Source organism: Aspergillus glaucus, assembly GCF_001890805.1.
Source record: "Aspergillus glaucus CBS 516.65 unplaced genomic scaffold ASPGLscaffold_14, whole genome shotgun sequence".
NCBI classification, from domain to species: Eukaryota; Fungi; Ascomycota; class Eurotiomycetes; order Eurotiales; family Aspergillaceae; genus Aspergillus; species Aspergillus glaucus.
In genome coordinates, this window is record NW_019170466.1 from 514867 (window position 1) to 540832 (window position 25966).

The 25966-nt window shown below is 48.8% G+C and overlaps 11 protein-coding genes and 1 non-coding gene across 12 annotated transcripts; 5 read left to right on the forward strand and 7 right to left on the reverse strand.

Annotated features, from left to right (window-relative positions):
- Window positions 1–579: 579 nt before the first annotated feature.
- ASPGLDRAFT_129453 (proteasome regulatory particle lid subunit RPN9) lies at window positions 580–1854 on the forward strand (the record flags this gene model as incomplete). The annotated part of the gene is made up of 3 exons (XM_022540894.1): window positions 580–847; window positions 909–1144; window positions 1213–1854. 3 exons carry the CDS (start codon window positions 580–582, stop codon window positions 1852–1854), a joined length of 1146 nt encoding a protein of 381 aa, XP_022399497.1.
- A 207-nt stretch (window positions 1855–2061) lies between these two features.
- On the reverse strand, window positions 2062–5690 carry ASPGLDRAFT_67667 (GPI-anchor transamidase subunit GAA1; the record flags this gene model as incomplete). The annotated part of the gene is made up of 10 exons (XM_022549166.1): window positions 2062–2559; window positions 2616–3478; window positions 3539–3764; window positions 3925–4163; window positions 4570–4767; window positions 4829–4950; window positions 5015–5080; window positions 5136–5217; window positions 5277–5414; window positions 5498–5690. 10 exons carry the CDS (start codon window positions 5688–5690, stop codon window positions 2062–2064), a joined length of 2625 nt encoding a protein of 874 aa, XP_022399498.1.
- A 662-nt stretch (window positions 5691–6352) lies between these two features.
- On the reverse strand, window positions 6353–7211 carry ASPGLDRAFT_129261 (dienelactone hydrolase family protein; the record flags this gene model as incomplete). The annotated part of the gene is made up of 3 exons (XM_022540877.1): window positions 6353–6555; window positions 6618–7064; window positions 7124–7211. 3 exons carry the CDS (start codon window positions 7209–7211, stop codon window positions 6353–6355), a joined length of 738 nt encoding a protein of 245 aa, XP_022399499.1.
- Window positions 7212–8570: 1359 nt separating this feature from the next.
- ASPGLDRAFT_501908 (Ytp1 family protein) lies at window positions 8571–10957 on the reverse strand. Its single transcript, XM_022547255.1, has 4 exons — window positions 10495–10957; window positions 9802–10436; window positions 9046–9735; window positions 8571–8984 (listed from the first exon to the last, which is right to left on the reverse strand). The coding sequence occupies exons 1-4, from the start codon at window positions 10772–10774 to the stop codon at window positions 8799–8801; spliced, it is 1791 nt and encodes a 596-aa protein (XP_022399500.1). The 5' UTR covers window positions 10775–10957; the 3' UTR covers window positions 8571–8798.
- Window positions 10958–13908: 2951 nt separating this feature from the next.
- ASPGLDRAFT_t107 lies at window positions 13909–13980 on the forward strand. Its single transcript has one exon. It is a non-coding gene; the product is annotated as a tRNA-Gly (tRNA).
- Window positions 13981–14207: 227 nt separating this feature from the next.
- On the reverse strand, window positions 14208–15819 carry ASPGLDRAFT_67670 (uncharacterized protein; the record flags this gene model as incomplete). Its single annotated transcript, XM_022549167.1, has 5 exons — window positions 14208–14398; window positions 14456–14546; window positions 14773–15077; window positions 15293–15534; window positions 15602–15819. The coding sequence occupies 5 exons, from the start codon at window positions 15817–15819 to the stop codon at window positions 14208–14210; spliced, it is 1047 nt and encodes a 348-aa protein (XP_022399501.1).
- Window positions 15820–16831: 1012 nt separating this feature from the next.
- On the forward strand, window positions 16832–17691 carry ASPGLDRAFT_48921 (40S ribosomal protein uS14). Its single transcript, XM_022547000.1, has 5 exons — window positions 16832–16930; window positions 17045–17068; window positions 17168–17210; window positions 17310–17366; window positions 17461–17691. The coding sequence occupies exons 1-5, from the start codon at window positions 16893–16895 to the stop codon at window positions 17467–17469; spliced, it is 171 nt and encodes a 56-aa protein (XP_022399502.1). The 5' UTR covers window positions 16832–16892; the 3' UTR covers window positions 17470–17691.
- Window positions 17618–18525, forward strand: ASPGLDRAFT_504978 (uncharacterized protein). Its single transcript, XM_022547321.1, has 3 exons — window positions 17618–18084; window positions 18150–18210; window positions 18279–18525. The coding sequence occupies exons 1-2, from the start codon at window positions 17703–17705 to the stop codon at window positions 18176–18178; spliced, it is 411 nt and encodes a 136-aa protein (XP_022399503.1). The 5' UTR covers window positions 17618–17702; the 3' UTR covers window positions 18179–18210; window positions 18279–18525.
- ASPGLDRAFT_36921 (putative ubiquitin C-terminal hydrolase Ubp8) lies at window positions 18422–20224 on the reverse strand (the record flags this gene model as incomplete). Its single annotated transcript, XM_022544753.1, has 7 exons — window positions 18422–18535; window positions 18595–18798; window positions 18862–19281; window positions 19339–19661; window positions 19714–19821; window positions 19885–20121; window positions 20173–20224. 7 exons carry the CDS (start codon window positions 20222–20224, stop codon window positions 18422–18424), a joined length of 1458 nt encoding a protein of 485 aa, XP_022399504.1.
- Window positions 20225–21332: 1108 nt separating this feature from the next.
- On the reverse strand, window positions 21333–22147 carry ASPGLDRAFT_129630 (DASH complex subunit DAM1; the record flags this gene model as incomplete). The annotated part of the gene is made up of 4 exons (XM_022540909.1): window positions 21333–21528; window positions 21587–21641; window positions 21701–21758; window positions 21830–22147. The coding sequence occupies 4 exons, from the start codon at window positions 22145–22147 to the stop codon at window positions 21333–21335; spliced, it is 627 nt and encodes a 208-aa protein (XP_022399505.1).
- Window positions 22148–22857: 710 nt separating this feature from the next.
- Window positions 22858–24196, forward strand: ASPGLDRAFT_174411 (CRAL-TRIO domain-containing protein; the record flags this gene model as incomplete). Its single annotated transcript, XM_022542822.1, has 3 exons — window positions 22858–23499; window positions 23553–23594; window positions 23648–24196. The coding sequence occupies 3 exons, from the start codon at window positions 22858–22860 to the stop codon at window positions 24194–24196; spliced, it is 1233 nt and encodes a 410-aa protein (XP_022399506.1).
- Window positions 24197–24411: 215 nt separating this feature from the next.
- On the reverse strand, window positions 24412–25845 carry ASPGLDRAFT_174413 (HIT family protein; the record flags this gene model as incomplete). The annotated part of the gene is made up of 6 exons (XM_022542823.1): window positions 25396–25845; window positions 25197–25279; window positions 24955–25023; window positions 24675–24767; window positions 24591–24605; window positions 24412–24519 (listed from the first exon to the last, which is right to left on the reverse strand). Exons 1-6 carry the CDS (start codon window positions 25436–25438, stop codon window positions 24412–24414), a joined length of 411 nt encoding a protein of 136 aa, XP_022399507.1. The 5' UTR covers window positions 25439–25845.
- Window positions 25846–25966: the final 121 nt, after the last annotated feature.

Here is a 25966-nt window from a genome sequence, read left to right on the forward strand (position 1 = left end):
AGCAATTGACTATATCTGGATTGGGACTCTGAGTGATGAAGCTACGGAGAAAGATCAATTTGACGAGAGAATAGCTTGATATTTAAGCACCAAGATTTCCCAAGGTACTCTATACTAGTTCGGAGAGATATCGGATACTTTCTAACTGGATTCCATAGCGCCTGCGCGTGGAAGGCATTAATTGGACTAGAGCCATGCCAAAGCCTCGTATAAGAAAGTTGGTATTTTTCTGAGTCAATGCAAAAGAAAAAGAAAAGAAGAAAAAGAAAAGAAAACACGCCTTGTGGTAATTGGGAGTACATAGTTGAATCGGGTCAAGATGAAGCGGATCTACTGACGACAGCGGACTACGGCGCCGCATAGACACCGCCTTGAGCTCCTCCCAAAGCGGCCAGCCATCGCTATGTCTGTCATCTCTCAACACATCACGGCCATCTTTTTGCCTCCATCAGAAACGGTCTCGATTTCTGTATACCCCGGACTGGTTCTATTTCGCTGTTTATTATCAAAGCTTCATTCCCCTTGAATTCGTCGATTCGTCTCAGCCCGCAGCTCACCTCTTAACCCTGCCACTCCACCATGGAGAACCAAAAGATCTCCGATTTCCTGACCGAACAGCTTTCACAAGCTCCGGAGCAATCCCAACCCTTCTTCCTCAGCTTCGAAGACTACTGGGAGCGAAAGTTATGGCACCAACTCACCGATACCCTGATCGACTTCTTCCGCACACCAGAGAGTGCTCCGCAGCGGTTAGCGATCTTCAAGACGTTTGTTCTCAGCTTTGCGGACCGGATCAACCAGCTAAAGTTTGTGTCGCTGGGGTTGATGGCATCGACGGGATGTGCAGGTGGGTTTGTTGAAATGCTTGGATTGGAGGCGTATGAAGCTAACAGCACGCGTTGGAATAGATGACCAAGAGCGACTGTCTTTCCTTACATCATTGGCCGATAAAGTCAACAAGCCCGAATCACAAGATGCCTATGCCTACGCTCTTGCGGACGTTGCCAACGTTAAGCAGCGGCTACAGGACTTTGACGGTGCAAAGAAGGATCTGGAGATGTGCCAGCGGATCTTGGACTCGTTCGATGCGGTTGAGACTATTGTGCACGCTTCGTTCTATAAAGTGAATGCAGACTACTATCACGTTAGTACAAGTCATTACTATAAGATCTCTGGCTTGATTACATGGCAAACTGACAATCGCGAAATTAGGCCAAGCAAGAATTCGCCTCCTTCTACAAGAACGCCCTCCTCTACCTCGCCTGCGTAAACCTGGAGGACCTGTCTGCATCCGAGCGGGCCACCCGCGCATATAACCTCAGTATCGCCGCCTTAGTGTCCGACTCGATCTACAACTTCGGTGAACTGTTGATGCACCCGATTCTCGATTCGCTCACGGAGGCGCAACACACCTGGCTGCGTGACCTCTTGTTCACCTTCAACCGTGGCGACCTGGCCGCATACGATGTTCTGGCCGGCAACATCGCCAAGGACCCCCTCCTGGCACAGCACCGCATCTTCCTCTACCAAAAGATCTCCCTCTCCGCCCTCACAGAGATGGTCTTCCGCCGTCCCCCGCACGACCGCAACCTGACCTTCGAATCGATCTCTATCGAGACGAAGGTGAAGCCGGAGGAGATTGAACATCTGATTATGAAGGCTTTGTCGTTGGGTCTCCTTAAGGGATCGATCGACCAGGTCGCTCAGGTCGCTCAGATCAACTGGGTGCAGCCCAAGGTGTTGGATCTGAAGCAGATTGAAGGCATGCGGAACAGGCTTAAGGACTGGGATGCTGGTGTCAACCAGTTGGGTCACTGGATCGAGGGTGTTGGCAAGGATGTGTGGGCTGCATAGATGTGTTCTATCTGAATGGGGATGGCACTGCTTGCATTTACGTACAATCCTGTATTAGATTTCCTGATCATGATAGGAAAAGCATGATGGTAATTGATGATGGTTGCAATGTCAAGGACTTTAATATCCCAAACCACTCCGTACATAAAACCCATATTAATCTATACAGCCTTCACAATCAAGCATATACCACCATATCCAGCCGATCTAAAACATCGAAGACCCCAATAACGCACACCCAATAACCCAAGCCGGCCACCAAACACACCAAACAACAACCTGCGTCCACATCCCCCAAACGTCCCACCCAAACGCCGCCTGCGTAAGCACACTCTCCACACTCACGCCTGCATACCAACACCCACCCACAAGCACAACTGGCGGCGAAAGAACATTCAAAAGGACCAGCCCGATTGTCGAGAAGATGTACCGTAGAACGGAAGTGGAGGTAGTGCGGTTTGTGAAGGTGAGCGGGGCGCAGAGGAGGCCGATCATGAAGGAGAGGGAGAAGTTTAGGGTTGCGAGGGTGGAGAGGAAGAGGCCGAGGAGGAGGAGGGAGAATGATTTTATGAGGAGGTAGTGTTGGGGGATTGCGTTGGTAGGGGTAGAAGGGGTTGAAGGGGAGTGGTGGGTTAAGGGGGCGGCGAGGGTTAGGGGGAGGAGGATGTCTGCGAGGATACAGGTGTAGACTGCGGGAGTGAAGTACTGTTTTTGTTAGTTTGGATGTCTTCTAAACTGGAATGGGATCGGGTTTGTCTTACCTGGTGAGAGAGGTTGTTGAAGATGTATAGAGGAAGTAAGCCCAGGAGATGGAGGCCAACGACAAAGGTAAGTGGAAGGGCTAGCTGTCGTTCCATGACACCACTGGCATCTGTCTTTGCTGGACTGGCGTCTTTCTCTTTCTGGGTCGTCTCTTTCTTCTCGTCGACCGGCGCATTTGCGCTGCTAGAGGTGGAAGAACCAGCATAATACCCCGTACGCATCCACAGCGCAATCGCCATAATGGTAAAATTACCAGCAATCAACATCGCACTGGGCAAATACGTCCCAATACTAACAAACCGATTCGACTGCATAAGCAGATAAAAGAAGAAACTCTGATGCAGATGCTCCAACAGATTATTCAAACTCCGGCAGAGACTCTCCACCGTCCGACCCAGAGCCATCTCATCCTGCCAGCCTTCTCCCTTCGTCTGCAAGGTGATCGCATCAACATGGTACGGCATGAAGCTGCTATGCGCACCAGTCGCGTAGCCAAAGCCCTGCTTGACCATTCCCCAGAGGATGGTCTCTAGTCGCGCTTCGTAGCTGTCGTCGTGATCCCACATTCCTTGCAGGACGGCACTGATGCCCATCTGTCCACCGGCGATCGAGACGGCTGTGTTGAAGAGGTCAAGGTTGGGCAGTTGGCCGTTGACGCCGTCATAAACGATGTGCAGTGACTCGAAGCGGTGGTCGAAGGGGTATTCCACCACTAGGGCACCTTGTAATGCACCGCTCTTCAATGGTAATGGTTGAACGGACGGCGGGTGCATGTCATGGTACGCATCGATCCATGCCTGCGTTCCAGACTTGCTGTCGGGGGTGATCAGGAAGATGATATCCTTGGACCAGAGAGACCATCCTATAAATCACATGGTCAACATATTGTTTCCCCTTCTCCATGCGAGAGGGAGAAACCCACTTTTGAAGTATCTCGCCAACGTCAGCGCAAGAGTAATCCCATTGGTATTCAATTCCCCATCCGCCGTCTTCCAAGCCGCAACCAACACAATGGCCTCCGTAGCATCTCCGCGCGGCGCATTGATAATCGCATAAGTATTCTGTCCTTGATGCGTAATTCCAGCAGACGTGTACTCGTAGTTCTGCGTCGCGACTTTCAACCCGGCGGCTCGTAGGATCGATTGTACCTTTTCAGACGCCCTTTTCACCCACAATCAGCATCCGCAACGACCAATCAACTGTTTACTCGTCCAATATCTCGGGGGACGGTTCGAAAGCATACTCAGGTGTCACTTCAACCTCCCCGCTCACTCCATCCTCACCACCATTATCACCATTACCACCTACCAACAACCCCTCAAGCTCCTTCTTATACCCCCGGAAGATATTCTGCTCACTACCCGAGAAATACGCATGCACTTGACCGGGAAGCAGCGCATTCTCCGATATATACGTCCGGCGTGAGTATTCGCTCAGGGGCAGGAGGAGAAGCCAGATAACGCCGACGACGATGCAGAGAAACGAGAGGAGGTACGGGAGGCGGACGAAGAGGAGGTGAGGCTTACTCCGCAGATTGCGGGTAGGGACTGGCATTTTTGCGTGTTAGTAGATTGGTTTCGAAGTGGTGGTTCGAGAGGTAGATCCGGGGGAGATGGATGGATGGGTAGGGGTGTGAGATTGAGTGAAGCGCGAGGGAGGATGGGTTATGCTCACGTTTTAAAGCCATTGATTCATAAATTCAAGTCATCCGAGTTATCTTTCCATGCTGTACGGAGTGCACGTCGGACTTGGTCGCGGATTACTGGTCTCTAGACCGTGCATCATAAATATACGTCCGGCGGTAGCGACCACTTGCACAATTTGACCTACAATGCTTCTGGATGCTTTTCAAAATTATATTTTACTATCATACAATTATAAACATTCTTATTATCATTCATATGCACACATGTAACGCGCAGCCCAAATGTCATCATTCCGAGCTTCCCAGACGCTGCGTAGATCCCAGATAGGTCAAGGGTGTCGATCGATCCCCCACGGGGTTTGCAGTAGGGAGCACACCATAGCGACCATATGTCTTCTGATCCACTGACACATAATGCGGCAATCTTCCCAGGAGATTCAGCTTGCCTTCGATCCATCGGAGGATCTTCTCTGGCGGGACAAAGACCTTGAGGTATCCAAGGCCAACTGGAGATAGTATGTGGAGTCAGCGCATGCGCTCTGATGTAAGAGAGGTTATAGTACTCACGCAAGTATCCGACAAGCACAGCGCAAAGGTGCCCAAGAAAGCTTGTGTTTGGTATGAGCACCGAAGCGAAAACGCACGCAAGCAGAGGCGACGTCCAGGTGGGTATCTTGTAGCTACCAATGCTGCAAAACATAGTTAGCATGGACGTTCCGCTTATGTAGTTCCTCCACTCAAACAAAAACATACCTGAAATACGGATGGGACTTGAACGTCCTAACAGCCTCCGAGCCCAAGAGCAGGAACGCCCAAACGCTTGTACCAGTCAGCCTTGTTGACCACATAACCAAGAAATGAACTCATCACGAACCTTGCACCAATAACCGGAGTATTGCGATGCAAAATCACTTTTTCCACGAGGAGATAGAGACCCGCAGGAAGAGTAGAAAGCGCTATTGAAACCAAAGTCAGCATAATCTTAGAAAGAAACCACAGCAAACCGCCCACTCACGCCCAATAAACAAAGCCACCGAAGTCAACGTCCCATGCTCAGCCTCAAACCGTTCCAACAACGGCGTAAGAGCCAAGATGTTCAACAAAGTATGAAAAAATCCCATATGAATAAACGGATACGTATTAAGCCGGTACACTAGTTCGCTGCATTAGCCCCGTTCCATCTCATCTCTCATATCCCTATAAACAGGCAGGGGGGGGGGGGGGAAGTGGACATACTAGTACCAAGCCCGATCTCATCCGGCGTCAACGACCCCCACTGCACAACACTCCATATTGTCTGTAACTCGAGAATCCAAAACGCAACAATCGCCAGAAGCACAAGTCGCGTGAAAAGCGGCAGCCGGAGGATGTAGGACCGGACCCGGGATGGGTTGAAAGGTAACGGTGGTAGCGCGGCCGGGGTAGTCATTGTTCGAGAAGTGTTTGTTTGTCGTGTGATACCGGGTCTTTTATTTTTCTCGATGCGTTTCAGCGGGAAGATTCGAAGAGATCGGTTGTACGACGCCGGTTCTGGCGGATGATCGATTCGGTAGACGAACCGAGGTCACGAGCGAGCGAAGAGAGGTCGAGGTCGCCAATGAATGGAAATACAACACGTTGCTGCCGAGATCACTAGCGAAAAGAATGAATTTAACCGTAGGATGCGAATTCCCAAGGAAAGAGAAAGAAGCAATGCTAAACCCCAGTCAAACCAATGTTTGTACAACAAGGCGAAATCGGCTATCGCAAATGACACCTGGTAGATCACCAGGGGCTATGCAAAACTAACAGCAACAGAGTGGAAGGAAGTTGAGGAGACACAAAAGAGTGCAATAATAGACCCCAGTAAAAGGAGCCACAAGCGATAGCCCCCAGTGTGAAGTCAAGTGCAAAAGGACTGAAACGAAGCTTGACTCTGTCCCAACTCCGGATAATAATTAGGATCAGAACTCCAGGTGGTCTCCGTTCCACGTGACCCGATAAGCCCGTTATCGAATTGGACGATCTACGACTGCCAAGAAAAATAAATTTACTCATTTCTCATTATTATCATTCGTGATCTCCGATATCTACAGTGTAAACTCTATCAATTTACAGGTACTGGTTGAACCACACAACAGCCTGGCAGAAGGCCTGCTCCTTGGCGAACTTGAAGTGCGGGTTGCTCAGGTCGGCACGGACGGCGAAACCGTGAGTGACACCGCTGTAGAGGTTGATCTGCCAGGGCTGGGCAGTCTTGATTAGGGTGTCCTCGGACTCGTGACGGAGCTGCGTGGTGAAGATCTGGTCGATTTCTATAGACAATCAGTCACTGAAGAAGAAAAAAGAAAGTGAGCAGGGTTCAAGGAAAACATACCAGAAGCAGCAATGGACAGAGGACCAGTGATGCCACCGAGTTCCTCGTGGGTGACGAACGAGGGGTGAGCAGTGTAGCCGACGTCGAGCTTGCCGTTCTTCAAGAAGCGGCAAACGTACTTGCCACCGAAGCAGTAGCCAACACCAGCAACACGCTTGATACCCAAGTCTTCTCTGAGGTACTTAATGGAGCCCTCGATAACGGGGTCGACACGACCGGGCTGGTGGTTGGGGATCCACTCGGGGAGGTTGACCTTGCCGGCCTCCATGTCGCCGATCTGGATGGGGTCGCCGTGGAAGAGGTCGGGGATGATGGTCAGGTAGCCATTGTTGGCGTACTCGTCGGCAAGGAGCTTGCTGTTGACGAAGAGACCGAAGATATCGGTGAGGATGATGACAGCCTTGTCGGGGTTCTTGTTGTCCTTGGGGTAGGTGATGTAGGTGTCGACTATGAGTTGGAATCAGTAATTGGACACGGGGCGAATAATAGAGCTATGGGACACCTACCACCAGCGATGTTCTTCACCTCACCGACAGGAGTACCCTCATGCTTAAAGCCAGTGGCACAGCAAGCTCCGGGGGGGTTAGAGGCCATTTTCAAAGATATGGAGGTATAAGAGAGATATAGGGGAGAAATTTGGGATATCAAGGGGTCTAAGCTGGAGTAAAACTACACTGACCGACGGTCCGACCCCTCTTATATAACGTCGTCATTCAAGGTCCCACGTCTCCTTTCCATTTTTTTCTTTCTCACCCCACTTGCCTGCTCCGTTCCTCGGGAAATAGTTAACTAGTTATGTAGTTACTCATTGATAATGACTAATCCTGCGGGGAAGACTGATTCGTTCTCGACCCCAATTCTTTAGATAAAAAGAAACAATTCTCATTGCCATTTGTTATCTCTAACCTACCACGTTTATTATGACAATGAAGCGCAGCTTCAATGCGTCATATTGATACCCCTACACTGTGGTAACGTTGTTTTGTTGGCATCTCGGTGGGGTGGGGCTAAGCTTTCTGCAGCTCGGGGTTAAACACTAAACTCCGCGGTTGGAGATATCTATGCATCCAGACACCCTTGTATGTACCTCGAGCATAACTACGCCACTATCCAGGCGGCACAGCGGTCTGACTCGCTCATGCTCATTCCTGGTATTCGAAACTACTTTCAGCAGATCACCAGTGATCAACTCAGCATTGTACTATGTAGTGCTATATCAAAGGAGAGCATGAATTGTAGACACCACATCAGCATGTCCACTGCCAATTCTGACGTAAATGGAACGGATTTAGCATATGTCGATAGTAAGCTTCCTGCTCCTGCAGGAATCTACAGATACGAACCCAATACCAAAATGTCCTACACAAGCGAGAAACCAGAACCATTCTCCGAACACACCCATCTCGAAGTCAAAGCCAGATCCAACGACCAATGTCTCGCATGCTACTCATCCCCAGTAAACGCTGTCCCCGTTATCCCCAAACATGATCCGTCCATAAAAGGAAATACGTCTGATGAGGACGGTGCTGATAAACATGCAGGACAGCATCACCAGTGGATGTTAGGGTCTGAGTACATCGCAGCGGATACAATCGAGAGGTATAGCCCGGTGATTGAAACCTCACCGGACGTACAGGAAGGATCAAGTAAGTGCCCTAAGGACTGGGTAAAAGCTTGCCCTTCGCCAAATTTGTTACAAAACACCTACAAAGAAAAACCATGTTGATACCATATATTCAGATAGACAATATTATTAACCGTGTGTCAAAGACCACCAATCTCGCAATAATCACAAAAATCAAAGCCCAGTCGTCAAATTAACCACTTCATTATTTCAGCCATAACCCATGGGATATCATTTTCATAAAACCAGAAGAAAAATCGTGTAAATAGCAAACTCCTCGCGTCAGTACGTCGGTACTCGTGGTATCATGCCTCTGTTAACGAGGCTAATTCCGACTCTGGGCCGAAGAAAGCAATAAATGCATGGGGTATAAAGCTGCAAGCTGCAAGCTGCGAAGTCGATAAACGGGGTCCAGAAATGGTTCTGTTTCCGCCGTTGTCTTCGATAGCAACAAAAGACAAAAACAAAAAGAAAGGAGAATTATGATCTTGCACATAATTCCAGCAAGACGGTGGTTTGAGGAGTCGAGAGTGTCGATGTTCCTGTCAAGACAGAACTTATGCTGTGGCCGGGAACTGGAAAGGCGGCAGTTGCGGCTTGGACTCGCGCTTCACTGCCCACGCCTTCAGAGCAATGGACAGGATAGCGCAGGCCATGATGAAAGCCGTGAATCCCATGCCCACGGTAAACGTGAACATGGCGTCCAATTGGTAGTACTCGATGGACTCGACAATGGTGCGGGTCTGCAAAAGATAGTTAGCTTAATTGCTTTCTCCAATAAACGTGATACTCGTGGATACTTACACTTAGCATGAAGATCAGCCCACCGGCGATCAAGCAGAAAGAAGAGATAATCTCAGTCGGGGGGCGTGCGGGTAGGTAGGAGGTCGGCGGCTTGATGTAGAGCAAGACATAGGTCGCGCCACGAGCCAAGGCAAATCCCACGAGAAGGTTGCCCCACTGCTTGTGAATCATAGTGGACACCATGCTATCTTGGTGGTGCGATCCCATCATCATACCCAAGAGAAGAATCACCAGAGCCGGCATCGGGTTGAGCGACACACCCTGGGTGTCAGGGAGCTTCCAGTTGGCGTCCGTTAAACCGCGTCCAGGAGCTTGCAAGATGGTCTCGTTCAACCAGTTCTTGATGCGCTTAGACTCGAAAAGCATACCACAGAGACCACCACCGAGGAACATGATGGAGATTGACACATGCTCCAAGTCCGTGGCAGACCATTCCGTACCCCAACCGGCAAGGTGTTCAAGGAAGACGTTGGTGATACCATATGTGAAGATCACACTCGACTCGGTGAACTCTCCGTTGGCGATATTGGCCTTCCATTTGGGCACAATGGGAGGCATAGGCTTCACGTTCCAGGCCCAACCCAAGTCGGCCCAGCAGCCCATCCATCGTCCAAGGGTGAGCAGACCGTACCAGAAGAAAATACCTCCTTTGATGAAGTGTGCGAGTCCGTTGAAAACTTCAACGCCTCTCTGTTATCAAACATGCGTTAGCCAACTTTCCTGATGGGAAATGAAGTCCAGATAAATTGCTCTTACCATAATACCACCGTAGGTTACACCTCCAGTAGCAATAGCAGCGAAACCGAAAGGCATGATAATCCGCTCGATAACCATATGAATAATGTTCATAGTCCGGAGAAAACGACTAGAAACCATGGAAGGCACACGACTGGACAAGAATCGGTCGACAACCGTGCCCTGGAACCAACGCCGGCTTTCAGTAGGTTTCGCGTGGTCCTGATCGTCCGGCTTCTCGAAACCATCATATTCGTCCGAAGGCGACCCGGGGCGGCTGTGCAGAGAGGACGAGTTACGCTCCGATCCTTGGCCACTGTCCCTGGACCACCGGTAGTCGTAGAAAGAGCCGGACGGGTAAGATTGCAAAGGACTGGGTGTGTCCTCAGTCGCCACGGGAAGAAACGCAGCGCGTTCGTGAGAGGACACCTCAGTTTCGCCCCGTCCAGCATAAGCAAAGAGCAAGGTCATGACAACTTGCGCGCTAGCGACCCAGGTAGCGATCCAGCCAATCTTATGGTGCGCATTGTTCTCGTAAAGATCGGGGGTCTGGCTGTTATAGATGATTCCGACCAACAGACCAACGGCATTGGAAACCAAGAACGCGAATTGAGCGGGAAGCGCCAACCGCGAGCGCGCGATACTGAGCATGACACCTGTTGAAATTCACAGTTAGATTCAATTGGTTATGAGATCATAAGGAGAGCTTCTCACCTGCAGGAAGAATAAAGCACCAAGCTAGAACCATCAGACCGATGTGGGCGACGATGGTACCCGAGTGCTTCCCATATGCGAAATAGCTCATGGGCGAGTCCTCAGCTGGTTCTGACAATTCTGAAGTCGAATTATGTCCATGTCCATCCATATCCATGCTCATTCCCACGTCCATATTCATATCATCCATCGAGTGGTCATCGCCGTGAGGAAGAGCGTTCGCGAGCGACGCGAGTAAGAAGACCGCGGTAAACGCGGCATTTGCAGTTTTGCGCCACATGGACGAAGGAGTTGATTCGAGAAACTATTTGAATACGACCTCTGCGTTTTCCCTTTTTATTCTGGGGAGCAATGATTATGCTATGACGGTACCCAGAGCTGATGATATCACACTCCAGCTAAGCCGTCAACTCCGGATAGCTTGTAAAGAGCTGTATCGAGCACCGTATGGAGCTCCTTTTTTATTTCCTCCTGGTCAACTGCGTAAATGTAGCACACTGGAGTAGGACAGAACGAACGGCAGAGAGTGTCGCTAATAAGGGAGTACACGAGCGTGTTATACGGGGAGGGGAAGAGGCCGATTGGCGAAGCGTGTAGTATACCGCGGTAGGGCTGAAAAGCACGGATCGAGGTATGTATGAGCTACTCAAAGAGCAGAACAAGGAGGTGAAGAGAGATAAAAGAAGGATTTAGAGATCAGATGAAATAAAATCAGGAACAGAGAAAGGAGAAGAAAAAGAAGACGAGAAGAAAACAAGGCCTTAGAAATCTATCCGACATTTTTTTTTTTTTTTTTTTTTTTCCCTTTTTTTTTCCTTTTTTTTTTTTTTTTTTTTTTTTTTATCCTTGAGCATCCGGATTCTTAGCTCGTTCACTACTCCAAGTGGGGATCACAACGGGCAGGCCGTGGAAATAACCAGCATGATTATGGAGGCCGTATTATGCTTCTTAAGAGTATGAGTTGGGTTGTGCTCCATTGATACGACTTCATCAGTCCGTCATGATACGCTGGATCTTCCTACTAAAGATTGATCCAGTTCCAGACACCCTACTCGTGGTATACTACTGCACCGAGACTCTTCTGAGCTCCGTATTCTGTTACCGTGCACTCTGTATTCACTACGAATAAAGAAATCTCGGGAATCGGCAGTCACGGGAACCTGCTCTCCAGGTCACTCTCTAGGCAGTCTTGGCAGTGGAATGACTTCCCATCCAGGTATAGAGTACTCTGTACGTACAAGGGCAAGAGCATGGAATCCGGGGACTTTGACATCCCACTACGCGCAAGAAAAAGCGATGGCATGATAGGCCATCTCTTCATGGAGCCACGAATAACGTTGGGCATCGCCTACCTCCCTCCGTGTCAGATGGTATGCAGAGTCTGACACGAGTATGGCACGGCTGGCACATGATTCCACGACTATATGCTGGCCAAACAAGGTCCGCATAGATAGTGCTCTACGGAATAGACGCTTTTGTCCTGTACACCCCGAGACTTGCAGTGTAGGTTGAGATCTATTGGAGGACAGAAGAAAATCATCTGAATATCATTGTGCCCCTCACAGATCAACTAAAGTAGCCGTCAATGGCTGTGTGTGTGTGTGTGTACTTTGTACGAGCGTGGCTGCCCTCCAGGCAGAAATACTGGTATGCCGGGGCCATCCTTCCCTTCTGCAGCTGTCTCCGTAACATCACATCGTGGTGCCGCCTGGGTGGTCAGTTATGCTGTCATATAAACAAACCTGCTTCGAAGCTACCACTAGCAGTTCAATAATGAATAATGACCGGCTAGACCACCGGATCAGACAGGATTCAATAGTTGGTTATTTTTTTTACCTGATCATTCCACCAAGTGCTCGTAAAATCAAAGCATTTCTTTCATTTCTACAAAGAGGGGGAAACGCCGAATGACGATCCTCTTGGCGAGGATCGGTGCTATCCGCGACGTTCCGTGAGGTCATCGGGTGCTCATTTCTAACTCTGTATGCATAAGGCGCCTGTCGCCCACGCACTTTCTTTGTGCACACATCCAAGCTCTACTTTATTATCTACGGAAGTCCGGAAGAATCGGTGTTAGGCAGCTGATGTCCGAATCCTGGTCATCGTCGTCTTATGACTCATAACTGAATATTAGCTGATCCTTTGCTTATCCGTGGTTGGTGGAATGAACATATGACTCGTCTGGTCGGGTACAGAGTACGGTTAGATAGAAGATGTGCTATGTGAAGCGAGGGCGCACCTACCTAATACTAGTCAGTAGCGTATAGTTTATCCTCTCCGCACAGCTGAACAGCTAAATGGAAAGTCACATCGAGCTCGTCATTTGGCTAATTGTACGCCTACATAGCACACCGCATATATACATTGACTCGGGAGCACTCTATCAAAACCATGGCCCTGTGATAACATACAAAATACAAAGTAGGTGGTACAACGTCTGGCCGTTAATTGGCCTCTAAGCGAATCCCGAGCAGAGTTCCCAACCTACTCCACCTGTATACTTGTTGTAGTGGGGTTAAATTTCCGATCGAATCATCTGGCTTTCTTCAGCTTGGGATTTGCTAAGTTTATGCTTTCTGATATCCGGTTTTTTCTCGCGCCTTTACTCTTCTCGCCTCTTGAAGGAAGTGTACATGATTGCTTGATAGTAACATTACAGTCCTCTAATACATAGTGGACATGCAGCCATAACAAAGACACTACTGACGTAATGAATCGTGTCAAGGGCCAAGGTTTTCAACACTCTGAGTGCATAATCTTAATTAACCAACGCCTAGAACCCATCGTCTCACATCCCGTCCGTAAAACATCGCCTAACCGCCGTGTTAAATTACCCCTCCCAGTAATATGCACCAAACCAAAGTCGGATATCCGGCACTCTGCAACTCCGATCAATCCATCAATACTCCGGGTACATATGGAAAGTCCGCTTCACTACGCCCAGCCAATAGCAATCCCCATCCACGACTTGTACACGGCACATGAGAAGTCCCGTCATCCGTAGAGGATGCATTATGGTGGGTTATTAAACTTTTTTTTTTTTGTTTTCCTTTATTTTATTGGTTTTATTGGCGGCTGTCCGGCTCGCTTTCTAGCCCTGTCATCTGCCGTCTGCCGTTTTCCGAAGTCCAAAAATTTGATCTATGTAGGCCGATAGGGCGGATGGTCCCGTATTGGATCATGGGTTTTTCAACACTACCGAGGATGATGTGCATTGGGTAGTGCTGATCGGTATAAAATTGATTGGTTAATGGGTGTTTTTATTGCCGAAATATGGGTAGGTGGATTTATTTGTGCTCTGAGTGTTCCATACAGTAATAAGATGGTTTTATTTGGTGTCGATGCGATGACATTATGAATTCTGTTAATTAGGTAGTAACATATTTATAGAAGTGAATAATGATACTATCTGTTGCGTTAGTGGTGTAGCGGCTAGCATTAGTGCCTTCCAAGCACTAGATCTGGGTTCGACTCCCAGCTAACGCATTGTTTTTTTTTGACGTTTCAGTTTTTTGGTACAGATGCCTGCCTTTTTATTGTTATTTTTTAATTTCCTTTCTTTTAAACAATAATACTACTTTTAATTTCCATTTTCCTTCTCCATACTGCAATATTAATCTAACATCCATCGTACTAGGCAAAAACGGCTTGTGCCCGATCTGTGGATCAGAATGGCAATTGTAGATCCGACGAAAAAATGACTTCTGAGTACTTTAATGCTGCCCAAAACCAAGAAAAGGTTGCTTCACCAACTCATGAGGCTTCTTCCTCTCTTCCAGAAGCCAAGTGAGCATGCCACTAACGAACGACAGAAAGACTAGCCTCTCCTTCTCTTCCTCCAGAGATGACGGAACTGCTGATTCGAGGGTCCGGGTGGGTATCAAATCTTCATAAAGGAATTGGCCTGCACGATGGAACAATTAGCAAGGATGCCAATTCCTGTTGTATATGGATCTTGTACTTTTTTCGTTGAAAAATGGTCTACCGTAGAAGTCCTGCGCGTTGGTGCACAGTTTGCCTGCGCCGTTTGGAATAGCCGTAGGCCATTGGTACTATACCATGTCATCAGTTGATCTTGCAAGTAATTCCTTCGGAGGTGGGCCAAGCAAAGCGATCATTTCCGCTAGATGTGCTTTGGTATCAGAACGACCTTGGTGTGTCATATACTTGTTGAAACAACTGCGTGCGTTCAATGATACGCCATATCTTCTCAAATTAGTTAGCCTGATGGTTCGAATCCCTAACTGGTACATCCCAAAGAAATGAAAATTATCTTACCAGAACACCAAAGTTCCAAATATCAGCGCTGACGTCCCAGCCACAACCAAGGATAACCTCTGGAGCACAACAGTGATCCGGCTGTATGGGATGGAGGCCAATTGCTTCCAGTTTCGGGTTACCACTCTCGAGCCAAGTCGCCTGGCCGAAGTCGACAATCTTGGTAGTCATGCTCCCCAGCTCCTTCGCGTTCAGGGGACCTAAGTCGTCGTGACAGCTGTAGATAGTCCGGCCGGTGATTGGATCAGTCTTGTATTGCATGGAAATTTCGGTAGTGTGTTCTTTGATGAAATCAGAAAGAACGCCTTAGCTCTCGAGAGTCATTAGGATATTATCGAGGTTCAAATCTGCAAAACCGAGCGTACAAGTTAGTGCATCCCTTCTCTATAGAACTAGGTTTGACGAAAGAAGATTACTCACCAGTATGCGCAACTTTGCATTCTGCGTGTAGATACTCAAGACCAGCAAGAAGAATGCAAATTTATGCCTTTGCCATCGGAAGGGGAAGCCTTTGGTTCACCAAGCGTTTCTGGAAGATCCAGAGCGGTTCCCGCATCGGTTCGTATGCCAAGCATAAATGGCTCCCCTCTGGGCCATCCATCCTTGAAGCTTTCAATCCAAGTTTGGATGACCCCATGGGCAGGATGTGACAGGTTTCGCCGTGCGATGTGGTTTTCGATGTCACGCTCACGATTGACGAATCCAGGGCTTTTGGTATTGTTTATCCTCAGTGCCACTGTCCGCTCAGACTGCCAATTGTATCTGTATTAGAGCCATCGTTTGTTAGCCTTGAACGCCGCGGCTGGTATAGCAAGAGCTCAAAACATGCCTTGTGACATCTCGCGCGAGCTTTACTGTTGAGTGTTTTCCCCAGCCGACCTTCACGAGCAATTGGTAATGGCCATCAAGTATCTCTCCAGGTTTAGCGGGGTAGTAACGTTTGTAGTCGTAAATCGACCAGAGTTCCTCATCAACAAGCTCATGCTGGGGGATAGATGAGTTCGAAGTAGGGAGCCGGACCGGTTTGACGCGAAGAGGCGGCGACATGCGCCTAGCCATGCGGCTAAGCGACTGCAGCCCAACCATGAGATGGGAAGCTAGTTCTTTACACCGAGTGGGATATGAATTATCGTCTCAATGTGGTTGTTGCAGAAAGGAAGAAGTCAGCGAAAGTTGTTGATAATAGTGCATATGCAAACAATTTGCACGCGTAGACCATTCACTATCGCAACTGCCAGGCTTGAGAAAAGACAAAGAGAAATAGCAACAACAGCGGCTCCTTAGGTTCTTACGATCCTAGAGAAGATTTACAAACTACTTAGGACTTGAGACGGGAAACAGTCAGCGCAGCATCTGAACAGACACAGAACAGTACCATGCCAAAGATATCAAGACATCGTATGCAATCAATTCCATTGGCTGATAAACCAAGAACTTCGAGATAGCCTCCAACTTGTGTCTAGAACGATAATCTTGGACCATCATTGAAGCCAAATAGTAGACCAGGTCACAGCTCCTTCATTATCGATTCCAATGAGGCCAGACGTTCAACGTCTTCGCTCTGGGTGTGTTCCAAGCCAAGTAAATCTCGAGTAAATTAGGGACCTAGAGTCAATATCATAGCCTACATGGCTGTAGTTCTACCACGATATGCTGCGTCCGAGTCGCGTAAACCAACCAAGCTCATATCCAGCTCCGCAATGTGGACACCAAGCAACAAGTAGCGCGTCTGAGCAGTATCTTGCAGCTTAGCATCTATCCGGTACCATTCCAATTAAAATCGAGAATGATAGTACTTCGTTTGACATGTCACCAAAGCACGGAAAAACCAGCCCCCGGATCTCCAACCTAAACCGACCCGCCAATCACATGACCGCAGTTCAACCAATGTGACCCAAAAGGGCTTAGCGCACCTTCAAGCGAGCTAGCGGCCCCATCTCGGCGTCGGGAAAAGCACACAAACCGCAATTTTCGCAAATTGAACCCTAACCTTTTCGACCTCCGCCCAATCCTCCCCCAAACGCCCAGCGAACGACCGCGACGACGACCACCATCACCACCCGCCGCAAAACCACCGTCAAACCTCACTCAGGTCTTTTCCTCGCCTCCGATTCTTCAAGATGACTCACGAGTCCGTGTGGTACAGCCGGCCCCGCAAGTAAGGCTTCCCCTTTGTTGTTGTGCCCCCTTTGAAGGTGTTGGATATTGGAGATATGGCGATGGGATGGGTTTGAACATTTAATGCTAACGTGGTTTTTTCCTATTTGTTTAGGTACGGCAAGGGATCCCGTGGATGGTGTGTGACCAGATAAACCCCCGAGAATAAAGATGACAGGAAGGCGAAATATGGGCGACCGAAAGAACAGAATTGCTAATATGGACATCTCGAATTCAGCCGTGTCTGCTCCAACCGCGGTGGTCTCATCCGCAAGTACGGGGTATGGAATAACTGCAACCTTTAAATTATTGTGTTTTTGGATGGACATGATACACATATGGGGACAATTTGGCTGACGGAGACTTTTCTCGATTTACAGATGAACATCTGCCGTCAGTGCTTCCGTGAGAAGGCTACGGACATCGGTTTCAACAAGGTTCGTTTTGACACTACACGCACCCAAAACGACAGCAACAAAAACTCGCAAAAAGCATCCGGACCGTCCAATATTCTAACCACTCGCACTACAGTACCGTTAAGCTCGTTCCCGCTCGTCTCTTTTCTCGATCCGTTCGTGTTTCACGATTTCCGTTACGTGCTCGGCGCTTGGTATCAACCATGGGAGGAAAAAAAGGGGATCCGACTTACCTGAGTTTTCCCGATGGGGTGGATGGAATAAAAGGCAAATGACAAAAAAGGATTGGGGGAAAATTGACGGAGGGGTGGAAATATGAATCATAATTCCAGGATACCGGCGTGGACAATTTGATCGATGGTGTCACATCAAATCGAATATCCCCTCTTCTTTTTTGCTATCCTTTTCCTTTTTTTATTTCTCGCTACGTTTGAAATGAGGAAAAGACAAAACAGTTTTATTTATTTATGTCCACCTTGGTATCCTACTTCTCCCCGATACTGGTTCGACATCGTCGCTGGGAATTGCCGACGCGAGCGGAGGAATTGTGACGAGCACTGCTGCATTATTCTCCGTATGACAGACACAGACACTGTTGCGAGCACAGCACGCTATGGTGTCCTTCATACGCCCACGTTTGACGCATATTCCCAGCCATTGTCCAGATATGCACGGTCTCGCATTCAACCTAGCCAGACTCAACTGCTTCTATGCTGCGCGAGTCATGTAGTTCATTCCTGTAACTCTAATCTATCACATGCGAACTTACCCAAGCAACCATCTAAATCCTTCTATGCAGACAAGTGTGTAAACGGAACCCCGAACTAAACTAAGTCTTGTATGATCATACTATATCTCAAGAAAAGTAACAACAATGTCCCTTTTTCCAATTTCACCAAGTTGACTCCAAGTAAACTGATACCGAATATGCAGAATTCTAAACATTGAGAAACGAAACCTCTCCTCCCTACCCGCAATCAATGGTATCTGTAATGATGAATGAAAATAAAATGCAAAGCAGAAGCAGAAACACCCCCTCACAGATCCCTTCTGAGCAATGATTACTGTGATTATGATTATGATCCTGCAGTGGCCAATGTGCGAAGGCTGTAGAACAGAAGGTAGGCATCTGCGTTGAGGACTTCGGCTTCCGAGGCGACGGTCACGCGGTCGTCGTTGAAGAGTACCCACTAGTCATCCATACAATTAGCTAATTCTAGTCAAGGAGAAGTAAGAGGTATTGACTAACCTGGTCACCCTGTCGGCAGTAGGCATAGTAGTGTCCTGCGTCCAGCTTGCCTTTGTGAACCACAGCTGTTGATAGATCGTAGACGTATTTGCTTCTGTCAACTCGCACGTCCGGATTCGTTGTGTATGGGAGCATGTTGAGCGATAGAGGGAAATCAATTCGTCCTTCGACTTTCTCAGAGACGGCGAATGTGTGCTCGTAGCGCTATATTCAAGTTAACGGATGTTTAAAAGAGGCGAGATGAGAGGCGAAGGGGGAAGAAAGTACCTTCAGTTGCAAACACAAAATCGCCGGCAACTTCTTAATCCGCAGCTGTTTCGTTGCTTTCTGGGGAGTACCACACTGGTCGCAGTTATACGCATCGGCCATGAGATGTTCGGGTGATGTGAAACTGTCTAAACAGCCTTTGAGCGTAGCCGTGGATGAGGGGCCAATTCCACTGCCCATGGCGCGTTTCTTCGCTTGCACTTGTACGTCAAGACTTAGATCGACCATGGGGTCTTCCGTTTTGGTGACGTTAGCACATTTGTCGCAAGTAACTGTGCTTCGCAGTTTTCCGTGGAAGGTTTTGTGAAAGAAGCACGGGCATTCGTAGTCATCCACATGGTCATCATCACTTGAATGTAACTTATCGACAAGGAATTGATAGAATTCGTGTGCATCTTGTTGGCGATATCCAGCCAATGCCTAAGGAAGTCAGTCAGCATTTGAGCCGTTGATAGGAGATAGCATATGGCAACTGACATCGCTTCCTCGCCAAGTGGCAGCTAATAAGTTCAAAATCACGAATGATTCGGGTTTTTCGGTGGTATTGAATTCCGTAAATGCTTCAGCAACGGAACACCCAACACAGTCGGTGATAGTACACTCTTGGGTCTGGTGGCCGTTTCCTAGAAAGTGCGCATGGAGGATGGGATCATGCAGCAACGCTTGTAAGATGACATTCATAAAACAAGACTGCCCGAGATTCCAAAGACCCCTAACGCCTTGTCTCGCACAGGGACGCTTGCTAGCGTTGCTCCTTACGAAGAGCTCGTCTGCTGAGTTTTCGATCTTGCGCTTGGAGACTACCTGAATGTCAGTAACCAGGAGTAAAGAAATTTAGAACGAACCCCGAACCTTTGAGCGACACTTCTGGTGCTGGAGACCGAAGCCGTTCCAATTCATGGTCGTAGACAAGGTCATCACAACCCTGACAATACACGTTTCGCGCTCTTGAATCCATATCTGATGAGATAATTCATTAGCACATGATTTACCTGCGTCGACAACAGACGCAGGGGTACATACAAAACTGATGCCCGGTCTTCTCTGTGTGTGCGCGTCGTTCGTTACTCAAGCAAGACTCCGAGCACGACAAGCATATGTACCTGGGCCTAAGGAGAGCGGAAGACTGGAAACGAGATTTCGATGGAAGTAAAGCTGCTGGAGAATCTCCTAGTGGAGCCAACGCCCGGTTCGCCTTGATGAATGAATCTTTGAACTGTCCAGCAGCCTGTCCACCTTTCATGACGGTAGCAAGATGCCCTTTGCGTAGGTTAGCATGGGACAACAAGGGATCTTCAAGGAGTCGCATACCGCAGCCAAACGCCGCTTCCGAAAGAAGAGACACTGAGTTGATACTAGCCATTGTGATAGTCGAATATCAGAGATGTCGAGTGACGACGGAGCAGCAGTCGATGTATAGTCCGTAGGTGAAGCGTAACTCAAAAGTTACACCGGCAAAGGTAGACAAAAGAGAATGCAGGGCAAGTATAGAAAGAAAGAATGTCAGCGGCTCAAGTAACCTCCGTAAATGGCCCAGAGCCTCTTTGGAACGAAAGAAGGCAATAGCGACGACGGCAGGGAATCAACCCATAGACCAGACCAAGCGCAGGAGCTGAATAACAATTTGTGCAATTTACAACCACATTGTTCCCCGAGTTATTCAAAATGCAACCATTTCAACGATAGAAATTGCTGACTGTAGAGAGTGAATGGTGCAGTCGGAGCCATTCAATGAGGACTGGGGATGTTCGGCGTCGGAGACCGGGACGAGCACCGCGGAGAGGGTCACAAGGCTGGCGACGAGCGATTCGCGTGGCAACGGAACGGATGGACTGCTCCAATCAACCGGACGGTATTTCCTGGACCCGAATCGTGATTTATAGTATAGTCTCTGGTGTTGTGAAAAGCCAGTGGCCCTCAGCTTTTCACTCGTTGCGATGAGACAAGAAAAGAGCGATCCCGGGGTTCGGAGGTGATAAGGCTTCGGGACGGGGTTTGATCCGCGACCCCGTAGGGATAGTCAGATATTATTCAGAACAGTACTTACTGCTAACTAATAAAAGAAAATTATTGAGAGATATCATACTATGTTCTAATTTGGATTCTAACAGCTTCTTTGGACGTATGCGACTCCCGTTGTGACCGCCACCAAGGGAGATTGCAATCGCCATATCCCATTCCTGCCTCTCCACCATAGAATGCTATATCACATGGGAAAGTTGAAGCCGCATGCCTCCATCTTGTACCAGGAGATTGTAGTCCTCCGCATAAAACGATAGGAGTGACATTCTTTGTCATCCTTCATGCCTCGTTCCAAGCTGCTAGTGACAGTGCGGATGTGGGACTGGTGCAATGGCTTGCAGCTAGACCAGGCTATGCGATATGCCCTCAAGGACGCTATTTGATATAGTATCCCATTCGTATTCTCATTCCATTCGCTTCACGCTATTGCAATGGCGAATCGCACGCATTCAACGCACTCCCCTTCCTCGAGGCAACGCACTGGGACGAGCCCGGCTCGTGCCTCGTGTTGTATAGCGACCACCAGTTGTCCCACGAGTAGCCCCACGAGTAGAAGATCCTCTTGCGCGAGAAGTGGAGTATATAGGGGTCTGTTTCGAAGAGACCGTGGTAGGAGGGCTTTCGAGGAAGGAAGTGTCCGTAGTCCTGTTGTTAATTCCGTTGTTAGCAGTGATCTTGCACGACCTCTGAGTCTTCTACTCACAAAAACGTTGTTTCGCCATCATTCACCGTCGGTCGGGCTTCTTCAGCTTCAGCCTCTGCATGAGTGTTAGCAATTGCAGTCCTAGTGCTCAGGAATGGTGCAGGATGACTGTACCTCTCTCTTTTTCAGTCTCTGTTTGTCTCGCTCTTCGGAAGGAATCAGGAATAGGAGCCTGCACAGAACCCACGAGTCAGCTTTTCAACTTCAAGATACCCCAGAAAGTCTAGGCCTCAGCAATTGTACCTCTGGATAGTCCACACAAAATGCGTTCATATTCAACCCGTAGAGAAAACTGGCGAAGCTCTCGCTGAACCGCGTCAAACTCTCGTGTAACAACTGTAGGTGCATAAAGTTGGCCTCGAGATCCGCCATTGAGTCTGCTAGTTCGGCAAACTGGGGTTCCAATGCATTGATAGCAGGCTGCGAGTGTCCTGTATTGCTGATGCTTCCTCCGTAGCCATGTGCTTCGCGAAATGAAGACCGAGAGCTTGGGCGCAGAGGGGTCGTAGGCCTGGAGGGAAGTCGTTGGCGCGAGGACGAACGAGACGCAGACGGATCCATCTTCTCTATTCGATTGTAACCGGTAAGGTATATGGTGTCTGCGGGAGAAAAACGGTTGTTGACGGTGTGTTTTGGTGGAAGATCCCCCGCCTTTATCCGCCGACGCTCACCTGACCGAGATCTCCGGTTTCATCAATCCCCATATAGACAGTAACTTGCTAGTAGTAACTCGCCAGATAAAGAAAGCGGATCTCTCGGTTTACTTCCAAGCCTTGTGATTGATGTTAATGAGAGAATTGACCATTCCTATTTAGTCAATTACAGCTGTTTTCCTTCCTACCATCGCCTCTCCATCCTCTCACGCGAACATTTTCCCTTGCGTTTCAGAATAGCGGCAGATGCACAATTGCTTATTCCCACGCCGCCGTCTTGTCCAATCTTCGGCCAATTCCATTCGTTCGTCGTCATCTGTACCTCGAAGTGCTCAATTCCTTAGTCCGTCTAGTCCCTTTGGACCCCTGAAGCCTTCCCCAAGCCGGCGCACTCCGCCCACACGACCCTTCTCCACTTTTCCGTTACCCTTTGTCAGAGCACCGAAACGGGCTTCGCAATCCTTCTGGGCTTTCGCTTTCACTCTTCTTCTCATCGGCGGGGGATCCTGGATATACTTCGACCCCGAAAAGGAATCGCTACAACCATCCAATTCCGAAGACTCGCCACCGGACCAGCCGCAAGAACCCTTCCTTGGAATCGTTGATCTTCTACAGACAATGCCTGTCGAGCAGCCCCCTGGAACCGTGGGTAACCTCACCCACGAACAAGAAGCCAAGTTGCAAGAATTCTGGAAGTTGGCTCTCAAGACGTTTGGTGTCAAGTCCGAAGAGACAAAACAACAATCGAGCGTTTCTTCCCTCAACGTCGCCGACGATGACGATAAGCATGGACAATCGAAGGAGTTCCAGCAAGCGCTTGCCGACATGTCGCCAGAGGAGATCCGGGTAACCTACTGGAACATGGTGAAGCACGACAACCCCGATTCTCTCTTTCTGCGGTTCCTGCGGGCACGGAAGTGGAACGTCAAGAAGGCCTTTATCATGTTCATCTCGACAATACGCTGGAGGAGCAAGGAGATCAAGGTCGACGATGATATCATGAGAAACGGCGAGGCTCTTGCTCAGAAGCAGTCGCAGAGCGCCGACCCTGCGGAAAAGAAGAAGGGCCAGGATTTCCTGGACCAGATGCGTCTGGGTAAGAGTTACCTGCACGGCGTTGATAAGAATGGCCGGCCGATCTGCGTTGTTAGGGTGCGGATGCATAAGGCAGGCGAGCAGAGCGAGGAGTCCTTGGAGCGTTTCACTGTCTACGTGATTGAGACGACCCGAATGATGTTGCCTCCTCCGGTTGAGACAGCGGTAAGTAATCAGCATCTGTAACGATGGTGAAGCGGAAATCTAACAAGAACTAGACCATCGTCTTCGACATGAGCAACTTTTCTTTGGCAAATATGGTAAGTCGGGTGCTTGTCAGAAGGCTTGCTCAATCGCTAACGATCGATCTCAGGACTATGCCCCCGTCAAGTTCATGATCAAATGCTTCGAAGCCAACTACCCCGAGTCCCTAGGCGCAGTGCTCGTCCACAAGGCTCCTTGGCTCTTCTCGGGAGTTTGGAGCATCATCAAGGGCTGGCTCGACCCCGTCGTGGCCGGCAAAGTCCACTTCACCAAGAACGCCAACGACCTCGAGAAATTCATCCCCCGAGACCGCATCGTAAAGGAACTCGAAGGCAACGAGAACTGGGAATACAAATACGCCGAGCCCCAACCCGACGAGAACAAGGCAATGGAAGACACAGCCAGACGCGATGCCCTGGTCACTGAGAGACAGGAGATTGCCAAGGAGATCCAGGACGCCACCGTTTCCTGGCTCTCTGCCAGCTCCAGCAAGGACAAGGAGGCCATTAGCTTAGCTGAGGAGCGAAGAAACGGTTTCATCAACCGGTTGAGGGAACACTACTGGGTGCTTGATCCTTACATCCGGTCTCGGTCATTGTATGACCGAACCAATGTGATCAAGGGTGATGGAAAGGTTGAATTCTACCCTGGTGCTTAAGGGGAAATTGACGTGTATGGTGCGATGAGATACATTGTCTAAATGTGTCGCGTGGTGATTTAAGCATTCTAGATCTAGATAGTTGTATTTTGTTGGTAAATCTACGCTATACGTTCGGTTCTACTGCATATCCTCTGGTAAAGCACAGATTGAATCTCATTTCATTTCATCTCATTATTTTGGATATTCTTTTTAGGAACTGTACCGCAATGTCTTTACATCTTAGCCTTGAGCTCCTCGTGGAGAGCCTTGAGCTTGTTCATGTCCGCGGGCTGGGAAGGCCAGCCAACACCGAGACCCTCTGTCTCGTTGGGCTTAGGGATCTGTTACGGTGGTTAGTATGTCTATGTGGTTTTGGTATTCGGAGCGAGAAGGTGTAGCATAAGGGACATACCATGTGGAAGTGGACCTATACGAAGAAATGTGTGTTAGCATCCGTTCTGTCTGCCAAATGCCGTAGATTGATAGAGAGCCTTACATGGTCAACAACCTGGTGCGCAATGCGACCATTGTTCTGCAGGATATTGAAATCCTCAGCACCGCTAGCCTGGGCGACCTTCTTCGCGACGGGCTATTCAAATACACCCCCGTTAGCATTCATTACCACCAACTAATCATACTTGCATAACCATGTGAGGGGAATCCGGTCCAGCTGCATCATATCACCCAAGGTCCCCGGGAACTGACGCCAGCCGGAAGATCATATAAAGCCAGATACCCCCGGTTCCATCACTGCTTGTTTTGACATTTCAACATACCAGGATCTCGAGGAGGTCCTCGTCGGGGATATCGGTGAGCTTCTTGCCGTGGAACTTTGGGATCACGAGCTGTTGGGATGATTCGGGTTGTTAGTGATTGCTTCTTCTACGTCAAACATGAATTTGGAGACATTGGATAGATGAACATGCAAAGAAGCGTGTAAAGGAACTCCCTCGCTGCTCGATGAATATACACCATGTGCGTTTGAACACCGGTGCGGTGCGGGGGAAGAAGAACTCACCGCGTGGCCACGGCTCAGAGGACCGATGTCAAGGAAAGCAAAGACCTTCTCACTGTCGTAGAGCTTGAAGGAAGGGATGTCACCTGTTGTTGATACGCGCTTAGTGAATTGCGTCAATTGAGAGCTGTCGGAATAGCTGTCTTCGAGGCGACGAGCTCAAGTAGCAACAGCTCGACAAGGGAGAAATGGAACTATATACCCTTGATGATCTTGCAGAAGATACACGCAGCGGTGGAAGACATTGTGTGTGGTGTGGCTGGACTAGATAGAATAACACAGTAGGATCAACAGCAGTTATTATGTACAGACAGCAGAACAAGCAGATATGAGGTTATCCGGAACGATGCGGGGTCGCTGGCGGCTGGAAGGAAAAATAAAAATGACTGGAGATGAGGGGGATTCGAACGCGCGATGTCCTAAGTCAAAGGAGTATATAGGTCACTGTAAGGTACAACTTGTGAGGAGTGGGACAAGCTAGCTCAGAACCCATTTCTTGCCTTTTACCAGAGATGGCCGTGGCTTGCCCAGAATACTCCTCTCCTAAATCTTTGGAATCCTTCCATCGACATAGTTGTCGATTTTTATTATTTTATTTTTGCATCACGATCATTCGCATCTTTTATTCTATCATTCTCTCTATTTTCCCGCGTCTTATCGACTGAAATTAATCTTTTTAAAGTCCCCTGGTGCGTGTACTTTATCCGCTGATGTCCGTGTCCCGAACACACGACGTCCGCCCTCCCAAAGACATGCGTTCGAGCCATGGCAAT

Bases quoted from the DNA above. Each gene is read 5' to 3' on its own strand.
- ASPGLDRAFT_501908 (XM_022547255.1), bottom strand. From the start codon at position 10,774: ATGTGGCGCAAAACTGCAAATGCCGCGTTTACCGCGGTCTTCTTACTC. The intron at 10,437-10,494 runs GTGAGAAGCTCT...GAATTTCAACAG, and splicing joins GTGCTTTATTCTTCCTGCAG to GTGTCATGCTCAGTATCGCG. The intron at 8,985-9,045 runs GTAAGTATCCAC...TATCTTTTGCAG, and splicing joins GGCTGATCTTCATGCTAAGT to ACCCGCACCATTGTCGAGTC.
- ASPGLDRAFT_48921 (XM_022547000.1), top strand. From the start codon at position 16,893: ATGACTCACGAGTCCGTGTGGTACAGCCGGCCCCGCAA. The intron at 17,069-17,167 runs GTGTGTGACCAG...TCTCGAATTCAG, and splicing joins GGCAAGGGATCCCGTGGATG to CCGTGTCTGCTCCAACCGCG. The intron at 17,211-17,309 runs GTATGGAATAAC...CTCGATTTACAG, and splicing joins GTCTCATCCGCAAGTACGGG to ATGAACATCTGCCGTCAGTG.
- ASPGLDRAFT_504978 (XM_022547321.1), top strand. From the start codon at position 17,703: ATGGTGTCACATCAAATCGAATATCCCCTCTTCTTTTTTGCTATCCTT. The intron at 18,085-18,149 runs GTAACTCTAATC...TATGCAGACAAG, and splicing joins GAGTCATGTAGTTCATTCCT to TGTGTAAACGGAACCCCGAA.